This window comes from Scylla paramamosain, chromosome 26 (assembly GCF_035594125.1).
Source record: "Scylla paramamosain isolate STU-SP2022 chromosome 26, ASM3559412v1, whole genome shotgun sequence".
Taxonomy (NCBI): domain Eukaryota; kingdom Metazoa; phylum Arthropoda; class Malacostraca; order Decapoda; family Portunidae; genus Scylla; species Scylla paramamosain.
In genome coordinates this window covers 6,167,048-6,186,697 of record NC_087176.1, presented here as the reverse complement: position 1 = coordinate 6,186,697, position 19,650 = coordinate 6,167,048, and the positions used below count along the sequence as shown (strand labels likewise).

Here is a 19,650-nt window from a genome sequence, read left to right as displayed (position 1 = left end):
AAGATTATAGGAAAATGTCGAACACGGCAAGTAAAGAATAAGAACCAACATAAAAAAATAAAGAAGTTAAAATCTATCCAAAATATAACAAAACTACAACAAAGTAAAAATAGAATAAAAAAAAAGAAGACGAGAAACAAAGAACAAAATCTGCAACCAATATTGGCAAAAAAAAAAAAAAAAAAAAAAAAAAAAACACATAAAGAATACAATTAAAATAGAAGGATATAGAGCAGCAAATAAAAGATCACGTTTTCAATATGAGAACAATGACAAGTAAGGAATACCAGACAGTATCGATATCCACGTGTTGCATTTTTACCTGTGATGGATTCCAGGCATTCGTGTACAGCAGGTGAGGGACCAAGGGGAGAGTCACCTCCTGACGTCATAAGCCAGGCAAGATTATTGAGGTGTGCGGATCAGACTGGTGTTAAATGTATTGTTTCTGTATTTTGCTTTTAGTTGAATTGGGTGAGCGAAGTTATTCGTCCAAAAGAAGAAAAAGGTAGAGAGGTAGGGGAAATGAATGAAGAAAGGGAAAGGAAACAGAAAAGAAAAAAAATTAAAAGAAAAGAAAAGGAAAGGAAATAAGATATGAAAAAAGACATTGCTAAAGAAAAGAAACAAAGAAAATAAAAAAAAAGAAAATTAAAAGATAAGAAAAGTACATAAAAGAAAAGAGAAGAAACAGAAAAGAAAAAGAGAAAATGCTAAAGAAAATTTAAATACAACAAAAACAAAAAAGTATCTAACCTCAAACACAAGCGTCCAATTCAGTCAACATTTCACATTTCCCCACAAATAATAAAAGATAGCAACCTTTACCTCTCATTCTCCAGGCCAGCCTCTCTTAACACACCTAATGACGCATAAAACACACCACTACCCACAGACGCACACCGCTTCACTGTTATCGCTGGAAACACGTGTCATTAGTCGCTAAATAATAACGTACAGTGAAGGCCAAGAGTCTGTACGTGCCGTATTCTCTTCCACTAATTTCACCGTGTCGTCTCCACCGTGAGTCCTCCTCTGTGCTGCCTGTCACCTTACAAACCCTAAGGATTGAAAGGTTCCAGGAGATCAGAGGACACAAGACTGAAGGAACACTCAAAGCACAGTGGAGGTGAGAGCGTCAGGTTACAAGACTTCTGGCCGCGACTGTACAAGAATGATTAAACGTTTGAAAGGTCATTCACACATGTATAGATTTTCATTCCCACACGTAGATTTTTAAAACACAAGGTAGGATTGGTCAACGTATACATTCATACATATATGCATCCATACATATATACATACATGCATATATTTTCAGTGCTATACATATTAATTTCTTTAAAACACGAGGTATGACTGATACATAACATTTCTTAACACATATATGCACGCACATAATAATATTTTCTTATGCAAAACTTACACCATTTCTTATTCTCCCTTCCCTCCTTCCCCTTTTCTCATTCTCTCTCCCTTTTGCAGCTGTTTCTCTCGTATACCTCACTCCTCCTTCCTTTTCTCCTTCCCTTCCTCCCGCGCCCATATCTTCTAACAGTTTCCTTTACTTTTTCCACAATTTATCCTTCTTTTTCTCAAACTATCATATCTTACCTAGTCTCTCTCTCTCTCTCTCTCTCTCTCTCTCTCTCTCTCTCTCTCTCTCTCTCTCTCTCTCTCTCTCTCTCTCTCTCTCTCTCTCTCTCTCTCTCTCTCTCTCTCTCTCTCTCTCTCTCTCTCTCTCTCTCTCTCTCTCTCTCTCTCTCTCTCTCTCTCTCTCTCTCTCTCTCTCTCTCTCTCTCTCTCTCTCTCTCTCTCTCTCTCTCTCTCTCTCTCTCTCTCTCTCTCTCTCTCTCTCTCTCTCTCTCTCTCTCTCTCTCTCTCTCTCTCTCTCTCTCTCTCTCTCTCTCTCTCTCTCTCTCTCTCTCTCTCTCTCTCTCTCTCTCTCTCTCTCTCTCTCTCTCTCTCTCTCTCTCTCTCTCTCTCTCTCTCTCTCTCTCTCTCTCTCTCTCTCTCTCTCTCTCTCTCTCTCTCTCTCTCTCTCTCTCTCTCTCTCTCTCTCTCTCTCTCTCTCTCTCTCTCTCTCTCTCTCTCTCTCTCTCTCTCTCTCTCTCTCTCTCTCTCTCTCTCTCTCTCTCTCTCTCTCTCTCTCTCTCTCTCTCTCTCTCTCTCTCTCTCTCTCTCTCTCTCTCTCTCTCTCTCTCTCTCTCTCTCTCTCTCTCTCTCTCTCTCTCTCTCTCTCTCTCTCTCTCTCTCTCTCTCTCTCTCTCTCTCTCTCTCTCTCTCTCTCTCTCTCTCTCTCTCTCTCTCTCTCTCTCTCTCTCTCTCTCTCTCTCTCTCTCTCTCTCTCTCTCTCTCTCTCTCTCTCTCTCTCTCTCTCTCTCTCTCTCTCTCTCTCTCTCTCTCTCTCTCTCTCTCTCTCTCTCTCTCTCTCTCTCTCTCTCTCTCTCTCTCTCTCTCTCTCTCTCTCTCTCTCTCTCTCTCTCTCTCTCTCTCTCTCTCTCTCTCTCTCTCTCTCTCTCTCTCTCTCTCTCTCTCTCTCTCTCTCTCTCTCTCTCTCTCTCTCTCTCTCTCTCTCTCTCTCTCTCTCTCTCTCTCTCTCTCTCTCTCTCTCTCTCTCTCTCTCTCTCTCTCTCTCTGTTACTAAATCCTTCTTTCCCATCCATTACAACACTTTCTCTCCCCAGCTCTCTTCCTTCCCTCCCCTTCACACATACATTCCCTCCCTCCCTCCCTCCCTCCCTCCCTTCCTCCCTTCATTCCTTCCTTCCCATCCTTTCACATACTTTCTCTTCTCCACCTTTGTTCCTTCTCTCACCTTCACAGGCTTTCCCACTCCACTTTCCTTCCTGCCTTCCCTCCCTCCGTTTCACACATACGTTCCTTCCCTCCCTCCCTCCCTCCCTCCCCATCCTTTCACACAATTCCCCACCCCACCTTTCCACGTTCCTTCTTTTCCACCCCTCCCTTCACACACACATTCCCTCCCCGCCAGGTCTTGTTCTCGCCCCAAAATAAGCCACGCCACACTCGCCCCTCGCCCTTGCAGTGAATGAAACACGAACCTTACTACTTTTTCTTCTTGCCCTGTAATTATCATCCATAATGCCTTCCTGTAGGGCGACTAAACATCTCCGCTTCTTCCTCGCTCACTATATCAGAGGGCAGATGGACCGAGACTTTAGGAGGGAAAGGAGAAGAATACGAGGGATAAAAGAGAAGGGAGAGAGAGAGAGAGAGAGAGAGAAAAAAAAAAAAAGAGGAAAGAAATATATATACATGGGTTGTAAATCATGTGAGAGGAGAGGGTGAGGTAAAGTGGGAGAGAGAGAGAGAGAGAGAGAGAGAGAGAGAGAGAGAGAGAGAGAGAGAGAGAGAGAGAGAGAGAGAGAGAGAGAGAGAGAGAGAGAGAGAGAGAGAGAGAGAGAGAGAGAGAGAGAGAGAGAGAGAGAGAGAGAGAGAGAGAGAGAGAGAGAGAGAGAGAGAGAGAGAGAGAGAGAGAATGTACACGCACCTAATTATCCTCTTCTCTTCACCTGTGCTTCGCTACACACCTAAATAAAAAAAAAAAGGAGAAAATGTTCAAAATTAGGCCAGAGAGAGAGAGAGAGAGAGAGAGAGAGAGAGAGAGAGAGAGAGAGAGAGAGAGAGAGAGAGAGAGAGAGAGAGAGAGAATAATGATATCACTATTTGTCATAATTTACTGCATGATTAAAAGGTTCCACATGAGATGCTTCCACGATCTAAGCAAACATTCCTGCAATCAGTCACAGCTAATCTGCAGAATATTCATGTCAGGAGATTGAGGCAAAAAATAGAGAGAGCGATGAACTGATTTTCACACGCCACGCTCCAGGAAATATGATCTCCTCTTTAAAAAAAAAAAAAAATATCTCCGATTCTTTCTCTTTTCCTTTAACCTTTTCACTGCCGGACTGTTTTTCTCCTCCAATACCGACGACTTTATGAATTTTTTTTTTTTTGCTAAGCTCTCTTCAATATTTCTTTTGCAAAAAAAAAAAATAATCCTTCACTGCGATATGCAACACTTCACAGCACTGAAAGCAAAGTATGAAATCTTTACAAGCATCTACAAGAAAGGAAGGGATAAAAAAAAATAAAGACTGGTCCCATTTCTAGCAAGTGCAATGTTTGGAGGTGGCTGCAGAAGGAAAAAATATGTTTCACAGTGATTAATAGTTAAGGAGAGGTGTAAGGAATAACAGTAAAACGGTTAGCTTTCTGTCTTCTCTCTTTTCTCTCGTGTCTCCATGCAAGCAGTTTTTATGCAGTGGTGGGGAGGCGAACCCTTTCCCTGCTTATAAGTGTTTATCATAATCAACTATAACGTTTTTAAGTTTTTTTTTTTTTTTTTTTTTTTTTTGTAAGTCTCAAAAATAAGTACTTGCGTAGCCTGGCGAAGATAAAATTGTTATTATTCGTTTTTCTTGATGTTCGTCTACATCATTTATTACAGTGTTAACAAAAGACGAGCATAGCTAAAAAGGGTTAAGGAAGGCCGACCATAGTAAGAAAATAGTTAATTAATTGATGGATAGTGAGTTGAAATCACCGATGGATATACAAGATTTTTTTCCTTAAATTTAATAAAGACCAATTTATATTAATATCCTTCTTTTTACCAAATAATTCTTAACATCAGCACTTAACACCATTTCTGAATAACGTCACTATTAATATTAACACTTCTTTCCAACTGAAAAATCAAAATGATAAAATTAACATAAATGCTAAAACTTCCTTCTTTCTTATCATTTAAAATGTTTTCAGGGGACAGAGAGAGAGAGAGAGAGAGAGAGAGAGAGAGAGAGAGAGAGAGAGAGAGAGAGAGAGAGAGAGAGAGAGAGAGAGAGAGAGAGAGAGAGAGAGAGAGAGAGAGAGAGAGAGAGAGAGAGAGAGAGAGAGAGAGAGAGAGAGAGAGAGATCCATGATTCTTTGAAACGCGAGCACCAGGTCATCTCGTGAACTAAATTGGAACTTTTGTCTTGGAATCTTTTGGAGTGTTTCTTTATGGAGCAGCATTAAGCTAGCAGTCTTTTCCCTTCCTTACGCTGCGCTATTCGAGGCACTCGGGCAAGAATACGAGAAAGAACAAGAGGGACATGAACAAGAACAAGAGGGACATGAACAAGAACAAGAGGGACATGAAAATTGGAAGCAGATTTTTTAACTCAAAAATTTTACATTAAAAAATTTCTTTCAAAATTACAGGAAGTTAAATCATGAAAAGTATGAGAATGTATGTAAATATATATATATATATAGAGAGAGAGAGAGAGAGAGAGAGAGAGAGAGAGAGAGAGAGAGAGAGAGAGAGAGAGAGAGAGAGAGAGAGAGAGAGAGAGAGAGAGAGAGAGAGAGAGAGAGAGAGAGAGAGAGAGAGAGAGAGAGAGAGAGAGAGAGAGAGAGAGAGAGAGAGAGAGAGAGAGAGAGAGAGAGAGAGAGAGAGAGAGAGAGAGAGAGAGAGAGAGAGAGAGAGAGAGAGAGAGAGAGAGAGAGAGAGAGAGAGAGAGAGAGAGAGAGAGAGAGAGAGAGAGAGAGAGAGAGAGAGATGGATGGATAGATAGATAATCAATAAGGTTTTTTACTTTCCAAATTTCCTTTAAAAGTGCAATATGGTTATTATCTACGCCACACTGAAGTGAAATCAAAAGAATATCTTACATATGCATAATGTGTCTCGTTTAAATAATGAAAATGTTTCTTTTATCAGAAAAAAAAAACATTTCAGAACCATTTTTTTTTTCATTTTTAAGTCTGGACCTGGAAAAAATCTAAACAAAATTTCGCGAATAAAAAAAAAAAAAAAGAAAAAAGGAAAATCGCAGGATTTTAAGCCATGAGAGTAGACAACAAATACTGATACAAAAAGTATATATCAATGAATGAAGTTTAGCTGCGCCACCTTTAGGGAGGATCAAGTCTCTGGGATTACGTCCCTTCCTTCCCACGCCAAGACTTGGTGTAGCTTAGCGGCTTAAAACTGTGAGACGAGGAGTTTGTTTTACGAGCGTTCAAAAACGATGTGGTTGTGAAGGAAGTAGGTTAAAGAGAAGACATGGATGATATGAGGGGGCTGGAAGACGGACGCGTGGCATGGTGGTGGTGGTGGTGGTGGTGGTGGCGGTGAAAAGAGAACAGCTGCAGACATAAAAAAAAAAAAAAAAAAAGTTGGAATGTTTAAGAAAATGTAGGTTACCTTTGTGTATGAGAGAGAGAGAGAGAGAGAGAGAGAGAGAGAGAGAGAGAGAGAGAGAGAGAGAGAGAGAGAGAGAGAGAGAGAGAGAGAGAGAGAGAGAGAGAGAGAGAGAGAGAGAGAGAGAGAGAGAGAGAGAGAGAGAGAGAGAGAGAGAGAGAGAGAGAGAGAGAGAGAGAGAGAGAGAGAGAGCGGAACAAAAGGAGAGCGGAAGCATGCTGGTGAAATTTATTTGGAATGTGTAAAATTTATGCACCGTGCTTTTACACACACACACACACACACACACACACACACACACACACACACACACACACACACACACACACACACACACACACACACACACACACACACACACACACAACATCCAATTGTATTAAATGTACAAAAACACAAAACTAAAACAATATCCTACAACAGCAATACCACCACCACCACCACCACCACCACCACCACCACCACCACCACCTTCACGTGCAAAGACTGATGTTAATTATCCCAAGAAAATAAAGTTGAAATTGCAATGCTATTTCATCCACTAGAAACACATATTGGAAGGTAAGGGAGGAGGGAGGGAGGGAAAGTAAGAGTGGAGAAAGGAAGGAAGGAAGGAAGGAACGAAGGAAGGAAGGAAGGAGGGAGGGAGGGAGGGAGGGAGGGAGGAAGAGATATGGAGGAAAACGAAGTGGCAGGAAATAAAATGTAGAGAAAGAGTAGAGATATGGAGGATGGGGCAAAGGAAGGGAAAAATTGGGAGAAAGGGAGAGAGGCTGAAGGAGAAAAAGGGAAGACCTGGAGAGAGAGAGAGAGAGAGAGAGAGAGAGAGAGAGAGAGAGAGAGAGAGAGAGAGAGAGAGAGAGAGAGAGAGAGAGAGAGAGAGAGAGAGAGAGAGAGAGAGAGAGAGAGAGAGAGAGAGAGAGAGAGAGAGAGAGAGAGACGAAACGAGAGACGAAACGAGAGACGAAACGAGACGAAACGAGAGACGAAACGAGACACAAAACGAAAAAGACGAGACGAGACGAAAAAAAAAAAAACACACCAAACACACAAACAACAAAAAAAGCAACAATCAAAGCTCTTAATCACACATCCATCCTCACAGAAATAAAACAGAGCAAGAGAAGAAGCGAAACTGTAAAAGATGGCTATCACAGAGAGACAGGGAAAAAGAGGGAGAGGCAGAGAGAGTACAAGGCTGGCAATATGGAGGACAAAAACGTGACAGGAGCAAGCAGGAGGAGGTGGTAAAAGGAGCAGGAATGAGGCCAGGAGAGGTGGGGAAGGAAAGGGGGAAGATTGGAAGGGAGGAAAAAAACATGAGTGGAAACAGAGCGTGGTATGGCAAAGGAGTGACGCACGAGTGAGGGAGGACAAAGAGGACAAGGAGGACAAGGAGGAAAAGGAGGAAAAGGAGGAAAAGGAGGAAAGGGCTTTGTGAGGATGTGTAAGGAATGATGCTGCAGGAAAAGGTGAGACTGGAAGGAGGGTCTAGAAGAGAAGGAAAACTAAAGTGAGGGAGTGTTAAAGGAGAAACAATAAAGGAAAGGAGCAGGAAAAGAGAACAACTAAAGGAAACAGCTGGAAATGAGAGAAAATTGGAAGAGGGACTCAAAGAAAAGGAAAACCAAGAGTGAATGGAAAAGGAGAAAAACTGGAGGAAAAGGAAAAAATTCAATTATAGGAAAAGAAATGGAATAGAAGGAAAACTGAAGGACAAAGTCTGGAAAAGGAGGAAAACTAAAGGAAAGGAACTGAAAGAGGAAGAAAATTGGAGCAAAGGGACTGGAAAAGAAAGAAAACTGGGAAAGTGGCACTGGGAAAGAGGAAAAGTGGAGAACAGTAACTGGAAAAGAAAATGACTGGAAGAGAGACTAGAGAAGCAGGAAAGCTGAAAGAAAAATACGTGAAAATGAGAAAATTCAAAGAAAAAAGACTAGAAAAGAAGGATAACAGGAAGGGACTGAAAAAGGAGGAAGACTGAAAGAAAAGTACTAAAAAATGAGGAAAACCAAGGAAAAAAATATAAAAAACCTAACTGAAGAACTGAAGAAAAGAGGTAACTGAAGGAAAAAGAGTACAATAAAGAAATAACTGAAAGAAAAGAATATGAAAAGAAGACTACTGAAAGGAAACAAATGAAAAAAGAGAAAAACTGAAAAGGACATAAAAAGGACACAAAAACTGAGAACAAGACAGGAGGGGAAGAGCTGGTAGAGGAACGTTCACGGAGAGAAGGCTTGAGGATACCCTAGAAGAAAGGGAACCCATAGAAAAAGATTGGAGGAGAGACAGATATCTGGAGGGAGGAGATTCCAGAGAGAGAGAGAGAGAGAAGCTGGGATGGAAGGAGAACTGGAGGAAAGACGATCTGTGAAGGGCCTTGAAGATGAAAGGGATCAAGGAAGAGGAGGATGGAAGAGAGAGAAAGAAAGAGTAGAGGAGTGAGGGAGAGGAAATCCAGAGAAGGGACTGGAAGAGAACTAAGAAATGGAGAACAAGGGAGAATATAGACGAAAAAGCGAAGATCCAAGGTAAGAGAGAGTAGAACAGTGAAGTAGAGGAATACAGGGAGAGAAGGGACTGGAAAATTGCTAAAAAATCAGAGAAATAAGGAGAATCTGGAGGGAAAAGGGAAGAAAGGATTGGAAGGGAGGAAAATAAGAAAGATCCAAGGCAAGAGAGTACTCGTACAAGAGTGAAGGAGCGGAATACAGGGAGGGAAAGGACTGGAAAAGGAATACGAAAGAAAGAATTAAGGAGAATCTGGGGAAAAGGAAGAAGGGATTTGAGGAAGAGAGAAACAAAAAGGATCCAAGGCAAGAGAGAGAAAGAGAATAGAAGAATGGAGGAGAGGAATTCCAGGGAGAAGGGAGTGGAAAACGGGAACTGAAAGAATCGAGAAGCAGGGGAAATCCGGAAGAAAAAAGGGAGAAGGAACTAAAGAAGAGAAAGAAGAGCAATTCCAGAGAGAATTAAATGAAAAGTACTAAGAAAGGGAGAACTAGGGAGAGTCTGGAAGAAAAAAGGGAAGAAGAGTTTTGAGAAGGGAAGAGAAACCAAGAAGTACCCAAGATGAAGGGGCGAGGGAGAGAGAGAGAGGGAGGCAAAAGACAGACTGAAGGGCTGAGGGACTGAGGGAATGAAAGGTTGGAGAGGTAAAGAACTGAAAGGCTGAGAGACTGAAGGACTGAAGAGCTGAGGGGCTGAGTGGTAGAGTGACTGAAGGACCGAGGGACTGAGGGACTGAAGGGCTGAGGGACTGAAGAGCTGAGGGACTGAAGGATTGAAGGACTAAGGAACTGAAACATTAAAGGAGGAAAGGGCTAAGAGGCTGAAACGATTAAGGGCTGAGTGGCTAAAGGGCTGTGGGACTGAAGGGCTGAATGGGGTAGGGGAGGGGGACGTGGAGAAGGAAGGGAACATCCGTGGTCTCGCTCTTGTCTCGTGAACCCAAGTTACGGCTTGTAATTACGAGAGTTAGGCGGGTGAGGGCTGGCGGCGGGCGGGGCAGGAAGACTCCCTCCCCTCACGCCGCCTCCTGTGCTTGTTACGTGCATGCCAGGCGGGGTGTGCTACCTAGACACCTTGTTGATGCTTCTCTTCCTTGTTATCGTCGTCTGTATTTTTGTCACGTATTTAATCTCGAATTTCTACTGTTTCTTTACCTTGTTATTGTCTTCTATGCGTCTTTTTTCGTTCATTTGCCAGGGGATTTGTTATTTAGATTTTTCTTTCCTGCTTTTGTTCCATCTTAACTTTTATATTTATTGTCATGTGCTCAGTCTCCAATTCTCGTGCTTCTGTTCCTTGTCATTATCTTTTTTTTTTCATTCTTCAGTCTGGTTTTCTCACTTAGAGTTCTTGTTTCTGTTCCTTATCATCATCTACATTTTTTTTTTCTCACGCCTTTAATCCCAAATTCCCATTCTTCTTTTCCTCGTTATTATCTTCTATAATTTTCGTGCATTTTAACCACAAATTTTCAAGATATTGAGCATGATAATGAAGTCTTCTTATTCTTGTTTGACTCCTTCGTTATTCTCTCTCTCTCTCTCTCTCTCTCTCTCTCTCTCTCTCTCTCTCTCTCTCTCTCTCTCTCTCTCTCTCTCTCTCTCTCTCTCTCTCTCTCTCTCTCTCTCTCTCTCTCTCTCTCTCTCTCTCTCTCTCTCTCTCTCATGCCTTTAATCCCAAATTCTCATGCTTCTTTTCCGTTATTGTCTTCTATACTTTTCTTGCATTTTAACCTCAAATTTCCAAGATACTGAGCATGATACTGAAGTGTTCTTATTCTTGTTTGTCTCCTTCGTGTTTATCTTCTTTATCTCATCTACATTTTCATTTCCATTGCCATGTACAGGCCGTTTGCTTCAGTGTTCCTGTTCCCACGCATGTTATTTGTTCATGTTACTTTTACAGGCGGTCATTATTTTTGTTTCCCTGCTATCAAATTATCACACAGTTGCGGCGCTCCAGGTTTCCAGGAACAATTAACATGAACACACACTCATTACCTGCTCCATACCGCTGTCTTCTCGGTAGCAGAGCATTACATTAATTAAGTCTACGCAATATTCTACAAACCATTCTACAGGAAACATAATCGATCCAGCATTGGTTGTGCACATAAATAATAATCAGCTGCCCTTAATTAATTGCTACATAGTTTATGTTTACAGCACAATATAATCTGTCGTAACATTCTACAAAGTTTTTACAGGAAATAATTGATCCAGCCGCTGATGCCTGCATGAATAATAATTAGTTCCCATTAATTAATCGTTAAAAAAATATATATACATATTTGCAGCACAAAATAATAATAATAACACCGGGACAAAGCAATATTCCACAGACCATTCTAAGGAAAACACACTGTAACCTCACCTCATTTGTGTGCTTAAATAATAATAACTTCCTTAATTAATTGCTGAAAAAGAAAAGTTCCATGTTTACAGCACAAAATAATCTGGCAGGGGATAACGCAACATTCCACAGACCATTGTAAATAAAACACCATTGATCCCCGCCTGGCCTGTGTGCATACATAATAATCAATCTCCCTCAATTAATTGCCGTAAAAAAAGAGATTCATATTTACAGTGCAAAATAAAACAATCTGCCACAAAACTGTACGGACCACTCTAAGCATTACACAATCTAACCTCGCCTCATTTGTGTGCAGAAATAATAAACAATTCCAATTAATTAATTACCATAGAGAATAAATAAAGAGATTCATGCTTACAGTACAAAATAAAACAATATGGCGCAAAATTCTACGGACAACTCTAAGGAAAACGCTAACCTTGCCTCGCCTGTGTGCATAAATAATAATCAGCTTGCCCTTAATTAATTGCGTAAAAAAAAGATTTCCTTGTAAAAGGCACACAATAATGCGGCGGGGACTGAGCCAGGATTCCCCGTAGCGCCCTGCTCGCCGCTACAGACGCCGACTCGATTAAATAATTGGAGACTATATATAGCGGCGGTAACGTGACTCGCGGGGCCTGCCTGTCTGCTGACCTTATTTAGCCTGGACTAGAGCCGCGGCCAAGGTGATGAGCTGGCAGGCCGTGAATAATGTGAATATTGTGAATAATTCCTGCCTGTGTCTGCCCGCTCAAATCTTACTTTCATGCCGTAAAAGGCTGTGAATGAAATACATGTTATTCCGCTATTAACGAAGAATAAGACATCGTTCTCCCCTACAATACCAGATGGATAATTACCGCCTATTTCCTTCTGCTCAGTCTTACCTAAGCTGCCGTCTTGGGCTGTGAATAAAATACATGTTATTTTGTTGGTAAGGGATTCAGACGACACTCCCTCTGTATCATTACTAGCAAGAGTCCTATGAGTTACCCTTGCCTACTTCTACTCACTCGGTCTTACTTAACACGCTATCTATGTAAGGTTGTAGATAAAATACATGTTATTCTGTTATTCACGAAAGCCAAGCCATCGCCTCCCTCTACATCACTACCAGGAGTCATAACAATAACATAAGGAAACAAAGGAAGCTGCGTGGTTTGAAATCACTTTGGTTATTCTTTTTTTTTTACTATTCTTTCGTGACTGGCACATTCAGGTGATTTTTTTTTTTTTATCAGATGTTCTGCTGTCCTTGGCCAGCGTCCCTCTTAAATAAAAAAAGAAACTATCAGGCCTACACGTGGCAGTACCTGCATGCATATATATATATATATATATATATATATATATATATATATATATATATATATATATATATATATATATATATATATATATATATATATATATATATATATATCACCAAATTCCAGCTATCATCCCCATTCACAAGTGTGTCCCCTTTCAAACCCTCTCTACAGAATCAGCACAAAAAACTTGATTACTGATATCCCATTCACTCTAGCTCTCAGACCTACACGTGGCAATCGCTATACAAAAAACATACCTATTTCCACCTATCCAAAAGCTTGTGTCCATTTAAGTAGAGGGAACTGGTCTTGTCTATCACTTTTGTTCCCTTGCCATTGTCCCCTTTAATTAAAGAATTTAAACTCTCCCTATTGACTCTAACAACCTGAATACAGAGTCCCCCCATTCATCTACCACTCTGGCTACCACAACACCACGAAGCCTCTGTCCATAAGTTGTGGCCCTAAGCAACTGACAAAGGAGAGACTGCGAGGAGGGAAGGAAGAGTGACCGTGGAGAGAGAAGGAAGAAGGAGAGAGAAGTCAGTAAGAGGAAAGAGGGGAGAGACAACACCAGATTCATGCCGCAGGAGTCACCAGGGCTTGAAAAGGGCACGAGGGAAGCTGAGGGGAGACTATCAGGTCATGAAAACCCTTGAGTGAGGTGAGGGTGAAGGGGATTGCTCAAGAAAAAGGGGAGAAAGGTAAGGAAGGAGAAAGGATGCTAAGACGATATGAGAGAGAGAGAGAGAGAGAGAGAGAGAGAGAGAGAGAGAGAGAGAGAGAGAGAGAGAGAGAGAGAGAGAGAGAGAGAGAGAGAGAGAGAGAGAGAGAGAGAGAGAGAGAGAGAGAGAGAGGAAAGAGTGGAGACGGAGAAACAAAACGAAAAGTAAAGGGCAGAAAAAAAAAGTGATGCCAGTTGTGAAAGTAAGCGGAAAACAGAGTGGAAAAGGGAGAGGGAGAGAGGGAGAGAGGGAAGAGTGGGGGAGAAAGAGAGCAGGAGTTGGAAAGTCGTGAGAAATGGAGGGCCGAGTGAGAGTGCAAAGAAAGGCAAAGAAAATAACGAGAGAGAAAACCTAAAAGGGTGGACGGCTGAGAGAGAGAGAGAGAGAGAGAGAGAGAGAGAGAGAGAGAGAGAGAGAGAGAGAGAGAGAGAGAGAGAGAGAGAGAGAGAGAGAGAGAGAGAGAGAGAGAGAGAGAGAGAGAGAGCAAAGAGCAGAAGAGGAATGAATGTTTTTCCCCACTTTTCCTTTTCTTCCTTTCCGTCAGTCCATCACAGGAAATTGAGGGACAAGCCACTAGGAAAAATTGAAAAAACACAACACGACACACAAACACAAACGCAGCGACGGATACACAAACGCACGCATTTAAAGGAGACAACTGGACACAAAATAAAGACTACGATGTACAATAAGATGCAAAATAGTAAGATAAGGAGAAATGTAAATAAAAACGCAGAGATAGGAGATAAAGAGATACAAAAAGATAATTAATAAAAGAAAGACAATAGAATATAGAAACAGACAGATAAACAGAGAAATGAAGGAGATGAACAGCCGCTAAAATACAAAAATTAGCAAATACAGTAAGATACAGAACATGAAAATGAAAAAGATAAAACACATTAAAATTTAAGATAAAAAAATAATAAACAGGCATAAAAAAGTGAATAATTATATAGAAAAAGTACAGTAACATGAATTAAAAAAAGTACAATAAGAGGCAAAAAAAGGTACAGTATGGTAAAAGATATTAAGAGATACAGTAACAAACTAAAAGAAATGGATGGAGTAGAATACAAAACATAAACAGATGGTGAAAAACAAGAAGCAAAGAAGAAGAAACAGAAGCAACCATAAACAAACTACAATAAAAGGATGAAGTAGAATATAAAAGATAAAACACATAGAGTGAAATACAATAAATAAACAAAAAGACACAGGAAGACACTATGAGGAGTAGATGATTTAGAATACAAAAGATATGGAAATACAGTAAAACAAATTAAATAAACATAACAAGGTACATTATATACAAAAATCAACAACACTCAGGTAAGACACAACACATACAAAACACACAATACAAAACACACAATACAATACAATACAATACAATACAACACAGGGCATAACACTCACCATCTCAGGGATTCTTTACGTGGAAGGCAACCCGCATCACGTTCTTCCATTGTTACCTGCGTGGTTGTTGTTCGCTACTGCCTCCCTGGAACACACGAGCACAGTGGTAAATAATAGAGAAAAATGGGAGAAAATACAGAAAAGTTGAGAAAAATTAAGAAAACATATCAAAGTATCAAAAATTAAGGAAAACCGAGAAAAAATGGAGCAAATAAAGAAAATAAGAGAAAGAGAAAGAAAACAAAATTGCAAAATAAAAAAAAACGTTGAAAAAGAAAATTATGAAGTCTTTTTTTTAAATAGGATAAAAAAAAACAGAAATAAATATACGAAACAAAAAAAAACGTTGAGAAAAGTAAAGAAATAATGAAAAGTAAAGAAAATTGCAGAAAACAACAAATAAGGAAAAATTACACAAAAATAAACAAGACTGCTGACATTACACAATTAAATCAAACATGTACACAAAATGAATAAATAAATAAATAAATAAAACATAAATGGTCACTCCATCACTTCAGTTACATTTTAGTCCAATTCGTTAATTCCTCAATAAAAAGGAAAAAAAGGTAAATGAGTCAAATAGAAATAGTGCTAAAAGAAAAAAAAGTAAATGAGTGACATGGAGATAGTGACGCTTTCATTTATTTACGTTCATTCCAGTGCAATTTCAAGAGGATTATTTAGCAAACCAGGTTAATGGGCCAATAAATATGCCAGCGTCACATCAACTACCAATTACGTGCTACCTTTCCCTACATATTTATTTATCTTTTTTCACTACGTTACTTTTTGAACCCGGTCACTAGATAAGCGCCACTTTTTTTTTCTTCCTTTTTTTTCTGATAATGCTCCGCTGTGTTGGTTGTTCCCGTAACGCCTTCCCTGGGAGAGAAAAGTGTGGTTTCCTTACTTTGGTTTCTGGAGTTACGTTTAGTTCGGTATAGTTTTTGTCATGGTTTATTTTATTTAGCTACTTTCAGTTTTATTACTCTGCATTAATTTCTCTTCACTTCGCGGTGCTCATAACGCCTGCCCTGAAAGTCAACAGTGTGGTTTTTCTTACTTTTATTTATAGTTTACGTTTTGTTCGGTGTTTTTTTTTTTTTTTTTTGGGGGGGGGGGCTTATTTTATTCATCTAGGTTCGGTTTTATTACTTTGCATTAATTTGTCTTCAGTTTTTGTGTTCATAACTCCTGCCCTGTGAGTGAAAAGAGCCGTTTTTTTTTTTTTCAATTACATTTCATTTAGTTATCTATGATTCTGTTTTGGATTATTGGCTTAATTTTGCTACATTTTGTTCAGTTTTATTCTTTTTTTTTTCAATTCCTTTATATTCAATTGCGTTTAATTTCCAGTAGGATTAATATTTATTCATTTTTCTTCGGTTTCTTTACTTGAATGGTGTTTTATTCTGATATATTATTTTATTATCCTATTCAGATGTTTTCCTTTACGATGTTCCGTTGTAATCTATCAGTTATAATCAGTCTTACCTAAGACGTGCTTTTATTTTTTTCTTCAGTTCTGTTAAACTTTACTCAGCTTATTCAATTTCTGATTACATTATCTTCCTTTCTATTTCTCAGAGTTCACTTCTATTCTCTTCACTTCAAATCGATTATTTTCCCAGCCTCACACACAGACTCAGAATCCATTTAGTTCCGCTCTTCCCTCATCGTATCTATCTGATTATATTATTTTCTCTTCTTTTTCTCGTCAGTTCCGTTCATTTCTATTCTCTTCTTTCCAATCGATTACCTTCCCAACGTCACTCAAATATAAACTCAACCTCCATTAATTTTCTATTCTCTTCTCTTCGATGAATTACCTTCCCAGCGTCACTCAAAAATATACTCAACCTCCATTAAATCCCCCTTCTCTTTCCGATCAATTACTTTCCCAACCTCACATATCTAGACTTGGCCTCCATCTAGTTTTCTTCACCCTGCACCGCGTCGCCTCAAAATCCCCCGCAGCGTCTTCGTCAGGGAATCAAAATGTGCTCTTAAAAGTGAAAAATGTAAATGAGGTCACGATGAGCGGCGGAGGCGAGAGACTTAAGGCTTCAGTTCGTCACGATGAAAGCATAAAGTCCGGATTAAGACTCACTTTTTATAACATTTGGCTGTAACATCATATTCCTTTTAGAAAATTGAACACGAGATGATATTTAACCCCACATATCTCTCTCTCTCTCTCTCTCTCTCTCTCTCTCTCTCTCTCTCTCTCTCTCTCTCTCTCTCTCTCTCTCTCTCTCTCTCTCTCTCTCTCTCTCTCTCTCTCTCTCTCTCTCTCTCTCTCTCTCTCTCTCTCTCTCTCTCTCTGTAAAAACCAAACCGTCCACCTCACATTTCAAATACCTGTTGTTAATACAAAACATCCCTTTGATGAAACACAAGCACCCAGCATTAATTTAACATTATACATTTCCTTTCCTTTCGGTATATAATAAAAACTCAACATTTTCTATATAATGCGGAGCCAGTACCATCATGCCACCATCATCACTGTTGTATAATGCGGAGCCAGTACCATCATGCCACCATTATCACTGTTGTTGCCATTACACTGTTCGTCACCACACTACTGTCACCATTATTGTGTCTTTCACCACCACCACCACCATCACCATCATTACTATTAACACCAAGAATATTATTAAAAGTCAATAAATAAGTAGATAAATAAAAAATAGAGGTTAGTATTCTAATTCTCACTATAATTCTTCATTATAACCACCACCACCACCACCACCACCACCATCACCGCCATCATCACGACTATTAACACTCATAATATTTCATAAAATGTCAATGAATGAACAAATAAATGAATAAACAAATAAATATACTGCCTATCCATATTCTCTCTATAACTCACTCTACAACTTTTCACTGCATCATCACCACCACCATCACAACCCCTAGCTAATCCACTCATTAACTCGCAACACACACATAGAACATAAACACACACCAATACCCTTTTCCCTCTCCCTCAGGGCATTATCTTCAGCCTCTATAATTCCACAGTAAACAAAAGGCTTCTAATCTTCCCACAATCGTCTGCATTGCTCCCCGCTCCTTTCAAGGCCACCCTAGTAAACCCTCTTATCTCATATTTATATTCCCTCCTTTTTATTTAAGGAGACAATTAGTGGGATGTTTCTTCACCTAAATGTGTTGTTGCTCTTTGTCTTTCTTATGTTTGAGGATATTCAAATTCTTAGTCCGTCCTTTTTAATGGTTTTCATTCAGAAATACACTACATTTTATTATGACCAAGACGCCTTCCCTCCCTTCCTTATGGGTTATAAAAGTCTAGTTCTAAGTCAGTTGTTTGTTATTTCTCATGATTTTCAAATATATTCCCCTTAGTCAGAGCCAGAAATAGCCTTGTTTTGCCTCCCTTCTCCCTTGTCCGCTTAAAAATCTACAACCCCAGTCTGTCCTAATGGGTCTGATTTCCAAACACGCTGCCCTTCGTCATGGGCAAAAACAGACTTGTTTTGCTTGCCTTGTACATTATAATATAGTTTCCAGTTTTTGCTTTGATATTACTTCTTATTCATAGACACATTACCCTTTACCATGGCCAGAAATAGCCTTGTTTTGCCTCTCTTGTGTATCATAAAGTCTAGTTCACAGTCTCCTGACTCACAAACACTGCCCTTCATCCAAAGCCAAAATAACCTTCACAGGACATACATAAGCCCTTCATGCAAGACACTTCTCAAGCTAATTTTGGCCCAGCCTTTGAACAGTCTCCTTTAGGGTCTGGTATCTTTAATGGACCTTTTCCACCGGTTTTTGTTGCCTCTGGCCAGAGCCTTCTTACAAAAAAAAAAAAAAATTACCTCCAGCGCAACCGCAAAAATAAACTTTGAATCTAACACCTTGTCACTCCTGCTAGATCTCATTCTTTTGTGAGTTAATTTTTCATCAGTTTTAGATCTTAGTCAAAGCCCTTCTTACGTAAAAAAAAAAAAAAAAAAGACTCCCAGTGCATTCACAAAAGCTCGCAAATGCTACATCAAACTCCTACAGTCAGTACTACCGCGTCTTACTCTTTTGTGGGCTTCTTTTCACCAGGTTTCGTTCTCCTTAGCCACAGCCCTTCTTACGTAATGAAAAAATAATTCCCAGAGCATACACGAAGATCTCACAAAGACTATATCAAACACTTACACTCACTCACTCATTGCTATCACGGCAGTCCATCAACTACACCACCCTTCACCTTCACCACCACCCTTCACAACACCCACATGATCCCTCAGCATTCCTAACGCACACAAACCTGAATACAAACACCCACACTCTCCCAAACTTGCTCAATTCCTCTTTATTATCTGCACCATCCACACCTCTAATTCATTCTAATTTTCCAGTCACTTTCCCATATCTTCTCAAATTTCTCCTAACAATTTAATCCAAACACCCACAAATTTCCTAACCTACTCTAATTCTAAGTAATTCTCTACAACACCCACACCCACCCAAACCCATTACTAACGCCTCCCACTTCTCCCTCCTGGTGGCGTCGCACAGGTGGCGTGGGGCTTCCAGGGGACAGGCGCCGTGCTGACGGTGGCCACGGACGTCCTCACGAACAACCGCCGCGTCAGCATACAAAGGGAGCAGCGGAGCACGTGGGTCCTCACTATCTCGGACGTCACGCTCAAAGATGAGGGTGCCTACTGGTGCCAAGTAAACACCTCCCCACCGAGATCCGTCACCGGCTACCTGACTGTTGTGGGTGAGTCGGTGTGGGTTTATTTAGATGTTGCGGTGGGGGTGTTTGGGTGTATGGGTGTGTATTTATGGTGATATAGGGGGTATGAGAATGGGTGTGTTTGAGTGGGTTGGGGCTGGGTGCGTTAGGATGTTCGTCCTAATTATCAATCACAATATCGTGATTAGTCCACATTCACTCTGGACCTCCCAGGGTGTGTGTATGTGTATGAGTGTGTGTGTGTGTGTGTGTGTGTGTGTGTGTGTGTGTGTGTGTGTGTGTGTGTGTGTGTGTGTGTGTGTGTGTGTGTGTGTGTGTGTGTGTGTGTGTGTGTGTGTGTGTGTGTGTGTGTGTGTGTGTGTGTGT

At 40.2% G+C, this 19,650-nt stretch overlaps 1 protein-coding gene across 1 annotated transcript in view; it reads left to right on the top strand.

Moving 5' to 3' along the window:
• Positions 1-19,650, top strand: part of LOC135113505 (protein amalgam-like) — a 90,195-nt gene that overhangs the window by 18,619 nt on the left and 51,926 nt on the right. The window contains exon 2 of the mRNA XM_064028746.1: positions 19,101-19,308. Within this exon, the coding sequence (XP_063884816.1) occupies positions 19,101-19,308 (208 nt within the window). The remainder of the gene's footprint in view (positions 1-19,100; positions 19,309-19,650) is intronic.